Genomic DNA, 15,578 nt, shown 5'->3' on the forward strand with positions numbered 1-15,578 from the left:
TAGTCGTGTTTGGAATGATTTTCTCAAAAATGATTTAAAGTCAAGACATACCTTTTCTAATTCGTTTGGGTCCAGTCCATTGCAGAACTTTGTTCTGGTTTGGAGACTCCTTGGGCCGGGTCATGGTTTCATGAGAATAACAAACTTACTTTGAATATGATTTAGATTGTATTCTAATACTATGTTGGTTAAAGTATTCTCTAACAATTGAATCTAAAATCTGGTGCATACGTAATTACGTATATATATATATATCAACCCTTAGATGCTTCCTCAAAGTAACATTCCTCTTGGGAAAATTTACACCAGTGGAATTTAGAATTGAGAACTATTTTTACGATTAAAACCGAGAAATATTATTATCAGTATATTTAACAATATGTGTCATAAGTGGTTAAATCAACAAAAATCAACAAAAATTCCAGAAATTAATAATATAAGGGAAAATTAGATATAAAAGAGTTTTTTTTGAAGATTATCAATTGTGACAAAAATACCCCTACTAATAGATATAATGAAGTTTTTCAGAGTTTAAACCAAAGAAAAAAAACAGAAAACTTATGTTAGTAAACAACTGTGAAAAAAAAAATTTGAAAAAAAAATATTTTGGTGTCAAAAATCAGTTTTTATATTGATGATTTTTGATCTAAAATGTTTAGAAAACATTTTCTATGATTTTTTCAAGTTCTGAAACATTTAGATTATTCATTCTACAGTTCGTACATGTTCTACGAAGTTTAGACGGAGTTTTTTTTTCTAAAACCATCAGAATACTGAATTTTGTTTGTTCTACAAACTTAAGAATATATATTATACATTTTCGTTCATTCAACATCAATTCAGAATATATTTTCAATGTTTTACCATGTATGCTAAAAGAAGTAGAAGATATATCATACATAATTTAGAATTTAGAATCTGAAAAACTTAGAATGCCATAGAAATAAAAAGAAAATAAATGAAATAAGGAAAGTAAATATTTTTAAAATAATATTAATAAATGGTTACGATTATGTATTTATTGTTTAGATATGTTCTAATATATTTTAAAATGTATATTTTGATTTATTTAGAAGAAAAAGAAAACACAAAAATCGACGACCAAAACGAACAAGAACCCTAAGATGAGCAATCAGATGAAGAATCAACGAACCCAAATTTCTCGTCAAGTTTCACCATCGACGACGGCGGAGACAACTCTAACACTCGACTTTTATTTTTTTTCTTCCCTTCCCAAAACCCAAACTCATATTTGAACAAATGGATCCAATAAGCCCATAAGCCCAACTTTTGAATTTTGTTTTTGAATTTTTTTTGTTTGGTTATAATGTGAAGAAAAAAAGGAAAATTATTTTTAAGGTTGCTTGTTTTTCTTCTAATTTCAGTTAATAAAAATTAAAAATTTAATTTCAATCTTCAAAAGAAACTATAATTTTTCTCTAAAATCTATTTGACCAAACTTTTTTAAAAAAGTTGTAGATGGAAAAAGTTTTTAAAAAAACTCCTTTATTTCCAATTTCCCCATAATTTAATCAATATTATCCCAAATTTGAAAGTTTATAATTTCCATTTCTCCCATCAATATAAGAGGAAGCATACGTTTTGGGATCTCTCAAAAATTTGTGATTACTCGATGCCATCCTCTCTCTAACATATCTCTCCACATGTGTCTCAAGTTACCAACTAGAGAAAGCTTCTCAGCCTCCAAGTCATCCATGTTGTCGCTTCCTCTAGTCGTTCAGATCACTTGGCTACATGACGGTTGCGTTTAGCTATTGGTGATAATTAAACCACTGCCTTCGTCTCTGATCTGGCTGTGTTTTGTCGTTTGGACTTTTTCACCGAGTTAAGGAGGAAACACATTTTCTTAAGTAAACTCACGGCAACTGTAACGTGCAGTTAATATCGTAAACATGCATGTTCCATTTGTAAAATTATAAGTAGGTTGAGCTTATATCAATTTCCTTGTATTGCTTTCTTTACTATGCAATACATTCACATCTCTCTTTACATATAACTTTAACAACTTAATTTCCACGAGATAAATGAAAAATCATAAATGAAGTTGTGACTAAAACTAGTAGAGCTGAAAATTTAAACAAACAAAAAAGAGGTAAATTAAAGCATTCAATCAGGAATCCCAATATATTAATCAAATCCAGTAGAGTTCTTCTCCAACTTTGCCCATTTCACCAAAGTCTTTAGAAACTTCTTCACCTGCAAAACAAGTTATTACAAATCAAACAAATTTCTCATAGATACAGAAAAAGTAAACATATTACGGACAAAACACATCACGTCAAGATAACATAAGACTTATACATTAACCTATTTGAAATTGTTAATGATTTAATAATTGTTACCTCGGATGGATCTCTAAGGGAGTAAAACGCATTGCTTTCTTTGGGCATAGACGATACTAAGATACCAAAACCTCGGTTCCCATCTCTCAGTACCTGCAAGATTCATCATGTTGTTTTGGATTAGACAAATCACAATTTAAGAAATAATAACCATTATCTATAATTAACTAGAATTTATACCCGCAAGATTTTGATTTAAAATATTTCTTATCAATAGAAATTGTTGAACTCAAATATAATCATTCCAAATTTTGAGAATAAATCTATATAAATACTAAACTTACTTTACTCAGTGATATACAATATATATATATTTTTGAAGATAATCTTTCTTTGTTATATCTATTTACGATTTTACATTGGATTTTAGTTAAAATTTTTATCAATAAGAATCATTGAATATAAATATAATTTGAAGATTAAAAGATAAATCTATATAAATGTTGTACTTATTTTACTAATCTATATATAACATATTTATTTTCTAGTGTCGCAATAATTTTGCCGACAATCTTCTGACCTTTTATCTTTAAAAGAGTTCATTCCATATTCGTATCCCATGAAAACATAATTTTAAAAGTTCTAACGTCAATGTCGATCATTGACCTAATTATAGAGACCATTTAAACATATTGATATTCTACATTAAATGTGAATATACAAATTTTTATGAACAGTTTTAATGTTATGTCGCTACAATTAGGAATTCTAAATGCATCATCTGCCATAATAGAATTTCTTACTAAGTCAAGAATGATTAAATGATGAAACGTTTAAACCCCACAATGAATATCTATTCACTAATCAAAGTTAAATATTTTTCTAAAATTTCATATGTTATTTGCAGATGTTAATTTTGTGATGCAACTCCAGCTTCGTCTTCACAAAAAAGAAACATAGTGTACTTTAAATTTATTGTTTTTACTAATGTTTTGGGTTAAAAGCATTTGATAATATATATATATATATATATATGTTATATTTGTTATAAATGTTTTATATCATGTTATAGAATTACTATAGTTGATAATATACCCTATGAGATATGCTACACAAATCACATTCCACTTTTTGTAACAACTTATATATAATTTTTCTATATTTCTTGACCATTGATTTTGTTTTTTAGATAGATTATTTTTTCATAATTTTCCCAAAAAAAGTATGCCCCTTACAATGTCTTTGTTTTAGATCAAAACTTTTTAAGTTAGGTTAAGTTAAGTAATTAATTTTTTCTTTCTTATAAGTAAAATTTAATAATAAATCTTTATGGTATATGTTTCTTAGAAACTAATGTTTCTTAGAAACTAATGTTTCACTTCAATTTTATTTTCATGTTTAGATTTTTATAAATACAATTACATAACTTGTTTTTTTTACTCCACCATGCATTAAAATCTTACTTACATTCTAAAACTCATTAACCCATTCTAAATTTTGGAATATAATCATTTTTTGGTTATAATTTTAATAATAACTTTATTACTAAAACAAATTGACAGTATTATTTTTACTATTTTAAAATTTTCATTTATTTTACTTAATTCATTTTTAGATAGTTATTATTTTTATTATTAACTAAAAAATTATATTATTGTTTATACTATTTTATAATTTAATTAATTTTAGTTAATTCGTTTATTTATTGTATACTATTATTAATTATAAGTAATAAATATGCTATGAATGAATATTAAAAAAAAGTATTTTTTATGTAAAAAAAATTGATTAGGTGGATGCTGATGTGGAGGAAGGAGAAGTGAGCAAAGTTAACTATATATATGAAATTAACATCAGCTATATAATATACCTTGAATGCATCTTCATCTGTTGTGTCATCACCAATGTAGATAGGCAGCAAATCATCTTTGTTGCTTAGTCCTACACAAGATTTTGATCACATTACGATCAATCATTGATCATGAAGTTACGAAAGTGAATTTATAACAATCAATGTATACCGAGAGATTCTAATAGAAACTCGACCGCTCTTCCTTTGTTCCAGTCTATCACAGGACGAACCTCTAAAACCTATATAACCAAAAATGAGTAAAGGGTTAATTGGAAAACAAATGAGAATTATAAGTATCTTTAATCATACCTTCCTCCCATGAGTTAGACGCAAACGAGGGTATTGTTTCAAGTGGTCATGAACACGTTGAGCAATAACTGGCCAATCCTAAAAGAAACACAAACATCTTTAGTATCAAATTCATCAAAATCTAAAGCAAAATGTTGTTTTTATTACCTTTTCGTCAACGTTACGGTAATGTACAGATGCACAAAACTTGTGGTTCTCTACTTTAGCACCTTTAATATCTTTCATTTTCTCAACAAGGGTTCTAAAAACCTCGTCGATAACCGGTATGAATTCTCTAGCCGGCTGAAACAGATTCACTTCCTTTCCCTAATAGACACAACAAAACGTGCTATAATATGTTTCATCGTTTAGCAAAAACACGGTCAATGGATCATGCATTTTATAACCTGTTGGTCAGTAGATTTGAAACAATTTGGATCATTAGAAGAAGTCATTATGTCCATTCCATGACTACCCGCGTAATAGAGTTCTGTTAATCCTACCAAATGATAAACCTGTAATATTAACCACAAATGTATATATCAATGGATGATTCCATGAATACAAGAGACGGTTTTACGGTTTAGGATTATACCTTGTCACGGCTTCTACCGCTAACTATTGCGGTTGGGAAGTAACTCGCGACATCTTTAACCGCAGAACGCATCTGAAAGACCACAAAATATTCATCTTTTAAGCATAGTGTAGACAAAGAAAAAAAAAACAGAACAAAGTAAAGTAATTAACAAAAGGGTCTTTTAAATTACTGCATCAGACATGATGGCACGATCAGGATCATCAACTATAGGAGAAAGAGTTCCATCATAATCCAAAAATACAGCAATCTTCTTCTTCTTTGCTTGTGAAGCAATATGTGCAAACGAGCTAATCGCAGAAGGATATTTCACCTGTTCACACAATTCCAAACAATAGATTTTGGTGAGAATCAAAAAAACTTATTAGGAATGGACAAGACTTCATCTACAAGTAATTACCATCCAAGCACGTTGAGCAAAGTCATTTTCTGGAGCTACTTCGACGTTGAAATCTTTAACAAGCTTCTTACGCGGTGGAGAAGATGAAATCATAGCATCTAACCAACCATTAGACCTAACATCATCGAGCTTCGCAGGTTTCTTCAATTGTTGAGCCATCATGAATCTACCAGAAGGTGTCAATTTAGATGATGATATACCGAGTCTTGATTTGTTAACCGATGGTGAAGCTTGATCTTTGAGAACAGAGGATGTGTGGTTTGAGTTTAACTTCATTAACCACAAGTTTAAACAATACTTCAATGCAAGAACTATTCTTTTTGCTTTCTTTATCTTAAGTTTAAACAATACTTCATTAACCACAAGTTTAAACAATACTTCAATGCAAGAACCACAAGTTTAAACAATACTTATTTTCTAGTGTCGCAATAATTTTGCCGACAATCTTCTGACCTTTTATCTTTAAAAGAGTTCATTCCATATTCGTATCCCATGAAAACATAATTTTAAAAGTTCTAACGTCAATGTCGATCATTGACCTAATTATAGAGACCATTTAAACATATTGATATTCTACATTAAATGTGAATATACAAATTTTTATGAACAGTTTTAATGTTATGTCGCTACAATTAGGAATTCTAAATGCATCATCTGCCATAATAGAATTTCTTACTAAGTCAAGAATGATTAAATGATGAAACGTTTAAACCCCACAATGAATATCTATTCACTAATCAAAGTTAAATATTTTTCTAAAATTTCATATGTTATTTGCAGATGTTAATTTTGTGATGCAACTCCAGCTTCGTCTTCACAAAAAAGAAACATAGTGTACTTTAAATTTATTGTTTTTACTAATGTTTTGGGTTAAAAGCATTTGATAATATATATATATATATATATATGTTATATTTGTTATAAATGTTTTATATCATGTTATAGAATTACTATAGTTGATAATATACCCTATGAGATATGCTACACAAATCACATTCCACTTTTTGTAACAACTTATATATAATTTTTCTATATTTCTTGACCATTGATTTTGTTTTTTAGATAGATTATTTTTTCATAATTTTCCCAAAAAAAGTATGCCCCTTACAATGTCTTTGTTTTAGATCAAAACTTTTTAAGTTAGGTTAAGTTAAGTAATTAATTTTTTCTTTCTTATAAGTAAAATTTAATAATAAATCTTTATGGTATATGTTTCTTAGAAACTAATGTTTCTTAGAAACTAATGTTTCACTTCAATTTTATTTTCATGTTTAGATTTTTATAAATACAATTACATAACTTGTTTTTTTTACTCCACCATGCATTAAAATCTTACTTACATTCTAAAACTCATTAACCCATTCTAAATTTTGGAATATAATCATTTTTTGGTTATAATTTTAATAATAACTTTATTACTAAAACAAATTGACAGTATTATTTTTACTATTTTAAAATTTTCATTTATTTTACTTAATTCATTTTTAGATAGTTATTATTTTTATTATTAACTAAAAAATTATATTATTGTTTATACTATTTTATAATTTAATTAATTTTAGTTAATTCGTTTATTTATTGTATACTATTATTAATTATAAGTAATAAATATGCTATGAATGAATATTAAAAAAAAGTATTTTTTATGTAAAAAAAATTGATTAGGTGGATGCTGATGTGGAGGAAGGAGAAGTGAGCAAAGTTAACTATATATATGAAATTAACATCAGCTATATAATATACCTTGAATGCATCTTCATCTGTTGTGTCATCACCAATGTAGATAGGCAGCAAATCATCTTTGTTGCTTAGTCCTACACAAGATTTTGATCACATTACGATCAATCATTGATCATGAAGTTACGAAAGTGAATTTATAACAATCAATGTATACCGAGAGATTCTAATAGAAACTCGACCGCTCTTCCTTTGTTCCAGTCTATCACAGGACGAACCTCTAAAACCTATATAACCAAAAATGAGTAAAGGGTTAATTGGAAAACAAATGAGAATTATAAGTATCTTTAATCATACCTTCCTCCCATGAGTTAGACGCAAACGAGGGTATTGTTTCAAGTGGTCATGAACACGTTGAGCAATAACTGGCCAATCCTAAAAGAAACACAAACATCTTTAGTATCAAATTCATCAAAATCTAAAGCAAAATGTTGTTTTTATTACCTTTTCGTCAACGTTACGGTAATGTACAGATGCACAAAACTTGTGGTTCTCTACTTTAGCACCTTTAATATCTTTCATTTTCTCAACAAGGGTTCTAAAAACCTCGTCGATAACCGGTATGAATTCTCTAGCCGGCTGAAACAGATTCACTTCCTTTCCCTAATAGACACAACAAAACGTGCTATAATATGTTTCATCGTTTAGCAAAAACACGGTCAATGGATCATGCATTTTATAACCTGTTGGTCAGTAGATTTGAAACAATTTGGATCATTAGAAGAAGTCATTATGTCCATTCCATGACTACCCGCGTAATAGAGTTCTGTTAATCCTACCAAATGATAAACCTGTAATATTAACCACAAATGTATATATCAATGGATGATTCCATGAATACAAGAGACGGTTTTACGGTTTAGGATTATACCTTGTCACGGCTTCTACCGCTAACTATTGCGGTTGGGAAGTAACTCGCGACATCTTTAACCGCAGAACGCATCTGAAAGACCACAAAATATTCATCTTTTAAGCATAGTGTAGACAAAGAAAAAAAAAACAGAACAAAGTAAAGTAATTAACAAAAGGGTCTTTTAAATTACTGCATCAGACATGATGGCACGATCAGGATCATCAACTATAGGAGAAAGAGTTCCATCATAATCCAAAAATACAGCAATCTTCTTCTTCTTTGCTTGTGAAGCAATATGTGCAAACGAGCTAATCGCAGAAGGATATTTCACCTGTTCACACAATTCCAAACAATAGATTTTGGTGAGAATCAAAAAAACTTATTAGGAATGGACAAGACTTCATCTACAAGTAATTACCATCCAAGCACGTTGAGCAAAGTCATTTTCTGGAGCTACTTCGACGTTGAAATCTTTAACAAGCTTCTTACGCGGTGGAGAAGATGAAATCATAGCATCTAACCAACCATTAGACCTAACATCATCGAGCTTCGCAGGTTTCTTCAATTGTTGAGCCATCATGAATCTACCAGAAGGTGTCAATTTAGATGATGATATACCGAGTCTTGATTTGTTAACCGATGGTGAAGCTTGATCTTTGAGAACAGAGGATGTGTGGTTTGAGTTTAACTTCATTAACCACAAGTTTAAACAATACTTCAATGCAAGAACTATTCTTTTTGCTTTCTTTATCTTAACTAAAACTTCATCCAACTCGTTTGTCTATAAAAAACCATCTTTCATTGTTTTCTGGTCACTATTTGTTGGCGAAAGCTCCATTAAACAAAACTGATTAACAAGAAGAATGAAAAAACACGACTCAGGAAAATATATTGAATCTCTTTTCAGTAACATATATAATGATTCTTCGTTACCTTATCATTATAATCTCCAATTGTTCATAGTACTTTATAATCAGTTAGAAATTATATAATCTCCAACATATCAACAAAGTAATTTATAATGTAAAATATATTGGTCCTTTATTAATGCTTTGTTTTGAAATCAGTAAATATATAACTTCTATAAGAATTTCAAACAAAAATTAGTGGAAAATAAATGTTTTCTGTTACAACTGAATACTATTATTTTTTTAATTCAATAAAGTAAGTTTTATGTGTTGAAATTTTTGTAGTTTTGTTTTGTCGTAACCTTCATGTTACTATCAGTTTTCTCTACATGTTAATAAAGAAAAAAAAAGTGAGACAAGTGAGTTTGACAAGTACCGGAAATTTCAACATCTTTTAACCCAAATTTTATTAATGGGGGTAGGTCTACTAATATTAAAAGAGAACACCGACAAACTTGTAATTGTAAAACATAACTCGAGAGAATTTGACAAATCACACGTATATATATACATCTAAAATAATAAAGTACAAAACATTTAACGTCAAATCAGTCTCCAATACTGATAGAACACTTGGATTTTTTATATTTTCTTCGAAGCTAAACTATAAAACTCGTCTACTACAGATTAAGAAGAAAATATAAGATGGTGCATCTGTTTCTTAATTATATAGGTGTTAATTTATTATTTTAAAACTTTACGAATTTTTTTTGAGGCGCAGAGTTTTAGGTGTACGGACAGATTTGCGTGTGTTTTATTTCCAAGTACGACGAATCTGTTTTAAACTGTGTTTTTTTTTTTTTGGCAGTAACCAATATTGTAATGTACGAGGAAACAGAAACAGATCTAAAAAAACTGCAGAGTGCGAGAAAATAAAAAATAGAAAAACAAAACTGAGCAAGATCCAAAAAAAATCTCAAAATGATTAAGCAAGAAACGTTGAAAATTAATTAATTCAATCCTAAAACCAAAAAAAAAAGAAAAAATAATTCGAACCTGATTCAAATGAGCTTCAAAGGAAGGAGAGAGAGAGAGAAAAAATCTTCACAAGGATGAAGATTTTTTTTATTCCTTTCATAAAAAAAAAAAAAAAAAAAAAAAAAAAAAAAAAAAAAAAATTGTGGAGAAATGAGATTTTGGGGATTAAAATTGAAAATTAAACCCTAATAAAGAGAGAGTCGAGAATGTAGGGAGGAAGAGAATAAAGGGGAGGGGAGAAGAATAATGCGGGGAGGGTTTTTCGTATTTATAGACTCTTCTTCTTCTCTTTGGCTTTGGCTTTGGCTTTGGCTTTGGCTTTTGGGTTAAGGCAAATTTGTTTTTCTTTATGTAAAAAGCCATCCATGTTGAGTTTATCTACCAAATGTGCCACTCATATTTTTATTGGAAGACCAATAGGCAGTTTCACGTTCATGATTTTTAATAAAGTAAACAAGTGATGAGTTTGTCACTGATTAGTCATATATTCGTTATTATTTTATTTCATGAAAACGATTTTTCGTCCGGTTGTTGGTTAGAAACTTAGAATCGACGACCTTCATATAATGCAAATAATGACAATTTGTTTATTCATTAAGAAAACAAATCTTTATGGTCATCTATATGTTGTAATATTTACATTTATGATAGCGTTTCATGATTTATTTTTCCCCATTTATTTGTGAAGGTTACAAATAATGTTTTTAGAATTGATAAAAAAACAACGGTGATGATCATATTACCCATTATAATTTGAATTATTCTGTTATTTTACTAAGCAATGTGTTCATCAAAACAGACATCGGAACAGTTGTTTTTCAGTGATTCATTCATGCTATTTTTTGTACGATGACATGTATGTAACTTAAAAACAAATATTTGTAACTAAAAAAATTCGAAATAAATTCTCACAAAATTTTATAAATTTTTTTTGTAGCATACCATGTTCATCTGAGCAGTATAAGAAAATATGATACTATTGAGTTATTATTATTGGTAGGGCGTGGATCCTGTTGTAATCAATGTTTGAACTTTAACTTTATTAAAAAACCTGTGTGCGTTTTAAGTTAATTCACGTAATGAAATTTCTTTCTCAATTTGGATCACATAAAGATCTCAAGAATCCATTTATTAAATGCACCACCTTTATTTTTCAAAACTTCTTTCTTAATCAATCTTGGCCGATCACACAATACGACAACAACAAAGAGGAAGAAGATAAAATAAAACGGAGAAGACCACGAATCAGCAGCCGTCAGATTTACCATATTCAACGGCCAAAAATTTTACTACTTAAAAAAATATTTTGTTAAAATTAGGTTTAGTTCCTTAAAAATAAAAAATGTGAGAAGCGTTAATTAATGGTGGTTGTTATTTTGTTTAACAAGCTACTAAGCTAGTCCGTTAACTTACATGTGGCAATGAGTCAAAAGGCACTAAAAGCTTCGCAGACGACACGTGTTGGAGTTTAATGTTGACGCGTCCACGTGTTTGTTGGGCCTTACATGGGCCCTTCTTACTAAAAAAGGCAACAAAGGAAGTTGCTTTTTTTTGTCTGTCTTTCTCACTTTACTACCTTCGCTACTAATAATATTTATTTATTTACTTTATTTCACTATTGTAGCTTGTAAGTCTTTTTATTTTATTAAAATATTATATATCTTTAAAAAAATATGAATTGGATTAAAAAATTGAGGAGATTGTGGAAGGTGATCACGTGGGCTTTTGGGCCGCGGGGGTCTTGTGTGTATATAGGGGGAGAAAAGTACAAGTCACGTGGATCATGGATGGCTAAAATGTAATATTAGTTAAATCACAAGTTTTTTCTAGTTGAGAATTGACATTAAAGTTAACGGTCAGAAAACGGTGTTAGTTGAGAAGGTGTTAAGAATCACAAGCAATTTTTAATTGCGAATCATATATTTTGGTCGTCGATGAGATAAATACTCCCTCAATTTCAAAATATAGAATGTTTTAACTAAAACACGCAGATTAAAAAATCTTTATTTTTAACAAATTTAACCAATCAGAATCAATACTGTATAATATAAAATACTAAATTAATCTAAAAATTGCATAGAAACTTGAAAATATCCTATATTTTGAAACAAAAAACTTTTTTAAAACATCTTATATTTTGAAACGAAGAGAGTATATGTTATTTTCATTTTCAGCTTTAATTTTTTTTTATCATATTTCAACTTATTTGCAGAAAATAAGTTCGATTTGTTTGTTTAGACATAGTGTTTATCTTTGATCATATTGTTAGTTTGTCTCTGTTCTTAGTGTTGGGTTCGTACTCTTTCATTTCTAGCTTATAACTTCTCTATCATGTAATTTTAGTTGTTTCGAGGGACTTTTTGTTTGTCCGCTGGCTTAGCCTCCCTTTTTTAAGCTTTAAATTTTAAAAATATCTCTATTTTTCGTCAGTTTAAGATGTATTTCAAAGTATATTCTTTCAAGTATTATCAATAACATTATATCATATGACAAAAAAAGGTACAAGCAATTGCTGAATTATTTCTTCTAATAATTAATTTTTTTTAGATCTTTTCACCTATTGAAATAATAAAAACCCACAATTTTGTTCAAATAACTTTTTGTTTCTTGTAAACCGTTGAATCTTTGTCACGTGCATCACAGAAGCAGTACTATAATTTATTGATGATGAGTCACGAAGACATAAGTCTCAGATCTGACTGACTACGAATCTTCTTTCGAGTTTCCCTAAATTCCATTGAAACTGTCAACTCAGTTTCTCGTGTCCATTACATCAAAATTTTATTTTCTTTCATCGAGACAAATACGTTTGTGTACTATATAAATAAAATAATTATCATTTCAGAAGAATAAACAATGTCTAGAATTGCGTCATTAACGTAGTCACGCACTCTAAGTAATTATACAATTTAGCTTTTGAACCATGCATGTCCATGATTACTTCTTGTAATTCCATTCAAACATGTTAAGTTAAACAATCTCTAGGTGTTGAAAATTCGTGGTATTAAACTATTAATTTAGCTAAAATATAGTATAATTGAGTCCATGTTTTTTTATAAATGTGTTTTCTTCTTCTCTATAATTTTAAATCATATTCATACGCTAAACCAACTTATAGTATATATTATATACTAGAAGAAAGACGACGACGGTGCCAACTGCCTACCAAACTCATTAATGATTTTATTATTGGTGGGTTTTACCCTAATAATCTTATTTCAAATATATTTGTATATAGTATAGTATTTGAATACGACACACGACACAAGAAAACAATGTAATTAAAAGATCGAATGTTAACTTTTTGTAACAAGATTATTAATGTAATGTTCTTTGATATCGCTTTCGTTGGTGTGGTGCTGTAATGTTATTGTTATCCATGTATCATAGCAACACAAACACATTTGGTTGATGAAAGACATTAGTCAGGTGGCCCGCTGAAAATTAGTTGCCGGTTAAGGATAGACATTATAATCGAGTTGAACACAAATCAAACCGATTTTATAATAGAAGACATGAACATAACTACATAAGACACAATCAAACCAAAAATTAACCGAACCAAAATGGCTTTGGTTTGTTTTCAATTAAAATTTATACTAGAATTTTAATTTTTAACCAAACCGATTAAACAAAAAAAAATGTACAAATTGGTCTACCTTAAACATGTTACCCAAATTTTGCATCACCGTCATCTGCAGTGCCCGTTTTGATTGTTACAAACAAAAACAGTCATTGTAACGTGATTTGGGTTTGGTTAGATCATGTATGTAGACGGGATCGTGTTATCTGATTCATTCTTGGTTAGTTTTTGTTGTTTAATGTTGTTGTTGTTGTGTTTTTTTTTTTTTTTTTTTGGTATTTCACATGTTGATTTCAAAATTTTCATTCATGGATGCTTTACAATTTAGCGATTTATAGTGTCCATCAAAATATCACCAAAGAAAAAGATCGAATTTTATCAGCCCATGGGCCTGACATTGTTGGTTGTTTTTTGGTCACGGGTATGAATGAATTGTATAGAATGAGTTTTAGAGATTGAATCGTCCAATCATATGGCATGTTTTAGTACATTTCTCATCGAGCTGGAATGTACTATGCCTTGTCCCACTGGTTTGTTGAATACGAATCTGTTAAAGTATGATTCAAGCTTGAGACTCATTTTACGCAACTTGAAAGAAGCACTAGGAGAAGCTGCTGTTGGAAACAGAGGATCTCATAATCTCTTAGGAAATAAAGAAACACGTGAGTACACGTTATAAGAGGCAAGTATGATGTCGTTTCATATTAAAGAGAAGAGACTCGAAGCTTCTTTTGTGGAGGAAGAGAACACAAGACGAGGAGGTTAGAAGATTCATCTTCTTCTTCGAGAGAGTCTAGAGAGAGAGATATAGATTGAAACAGAGTTCTAGTGAGAGAGTTCTGGGTTTTGGGTTATCTCTTCTCTTCTACTTGTTTATGTTTATGTTGCTTTAAGATCCGTGGATCGAGTCTTGGGACAAAATCGGAGACATTGATATTTGTCTAAGGAAAAGGGAACATTGATTTTTAATGATAAATTTAGTCTTAAGACTTTTTTTTCTTGTCTCACATTTGTTCATTCAAGTATCGTAGTTTGTTGCGGATTCAGTTTTTCTAATGCAAAATACTAACATAAGGGTGTCGTTAGTTAGAATCATATAACAAGATCGTTGACTACATATCAGATAATTGTATTAACTGGGTAGATAGATAGATATATGTCAAACCTGATATTCGTCCAACAACATTACGATTGTTTGCTAACCATAAAACGTGGTAGATCACGCGTAAATGAGCAAAGTTTATAGCTACACCAACAATGGTCTATTACTCTATTTTAAGTCAAACTACACGAACAAAAATGAATTTATATATTTTTTAATTATATATTATTTCATAATAACTTATACGAATTTTACAAATTTTTGAACAATAAGATATGAGAAACTAGTAGTCACTCCGTGCTACGCACAGATTCAGTTTATATTGTTTTTAGATATTTTTTTTATAATTTTGGAGATCGTTAGTTAAAATAATATTAATAAAATAAAAATATTATATAAGATTTAAGATATGAGGGTTAATAAAATGTGTATTTTTCTATTTATAAAAGAAATTGTAGTTAAGATCATATAGAAAATTTATTATTTAATGGGTAATTGTCATAAATACCACTAAAATAGGTTTTTATTCCAAAACTACCACAATTTAGTTTTTTTTTCCAAAAATACCACTAAAATGTAAAATTTTCCAAAAATACCACATAATTGAATTAAAGTTCTAATACTAAAAATTAATTCCTAATTCTAAATACTAAACCCTACCCCTAAAAACTATACCCTAAAACTCAATGTGTCAACCCAAACCTAAAAAAAAAAAAAATCTACATCCTTAAAAATCAATTTTTTTGTGTTTGTGGTAATTTTAGAAAAAAAACTTTTATGGTAATTTTGGAAAAAAAAACTAAAATGTGTTATTTTTGGAAAAAAAACATTTTTAGTGGTATTTAAAGGAATTTCTCTTATTTAATTAGATAAACAGATACACTCATCTTTATATCAATTAGGTAAATATAATTTATACTTTCGCCGGTTATTTACTTGTCGTTTAAGGTTTTATCACACAATTTTTTTAAAAAACTAT

General features: G+C 28.9%; 1 protein-coding gene across 6 annotated transcripts; it reads right to left on the reverse strand.

Annotated features, from left to right (window-relative positions):
- Positions 1 to 1,951: 1,951 nt before the first annotated feature.
- On the reverse strand, positions 1,952 to 10,054 carry LOC104737251 (putative trehalose-phosphate phosphatase F). 6 transcript variants are annotated; one of them, XM_087480289.1, is made up of 19 exons: positions 9,933 to 10,054; positions 8,447 to 8,612; positions 8,219 to 8,359; positions 8,047 to 8,118; positions 7,859 to 7,966; positions 7,620 to 7,778; positions 7,473 to 7,550; positions 7,333 to 7,402; positions 7,182 to 7,252; positions 5,439 to 5,708; positions 5,211 to 5,351; positions 5,039 to 5,110; positions 4,851 to 4,958; positions 4,612 to 4,770; positions 4,465 to 4,542; positions 4,325 to 4,394; positions 4,174 to 4,244; positions 2,364 to 2,456; positions 1,952 to 2,217 (listed from the first exon to the last, which is right to left on the reverse strand). In XM_087480289.1, the coding sequence occupies exons 2-19, from the start codon at positions 8,606 to 8,608 to the stop codon at positions 2,149 to 2,151; spliced, it is 1,992 nt and encodes a 663-aa protein (XP_087336415.1). In that variant the 5' UTR covers positions 8,609 to 8,612; positions 9,933 to 10,054; the 3' UTR covers positions 1,952 to 2,148. The 6 variants fall into 6 exon arrangements, with proteins under 6 accessions (XP_087336415.1, XP_087336413.1, XP_087336417.1 ...); XM_087480287.1 differs by having other exon boundaries at positions 8,447 to 8,875; positions 8,962 to 10,049; XM_087480291.1 differs by having other exon boundaries at positions 5,439 to 5,604; positions 8,447 to 8,716; positions 9,933 to 10,047.
- Between the last annotated feature and the right edge of the window lie 5,524 nt (positions 10,055 to 15,578).

The sequence above is a fragment of the Camelina sativa genome, chromosome 13, assembly GCF_030686135.1.
Source record: "Camelina sativa cultivar CO46 ecotype springtype chromosome 13, ASM3068613v1".
Classification (NCBI taxonomy): domain Eukaryota; kingdom Viridiplantae; phylum Streptophyta; class Magnoliopsida; order Brassicales; family Brassicaceae; genus Camelina; species Camelina sativa.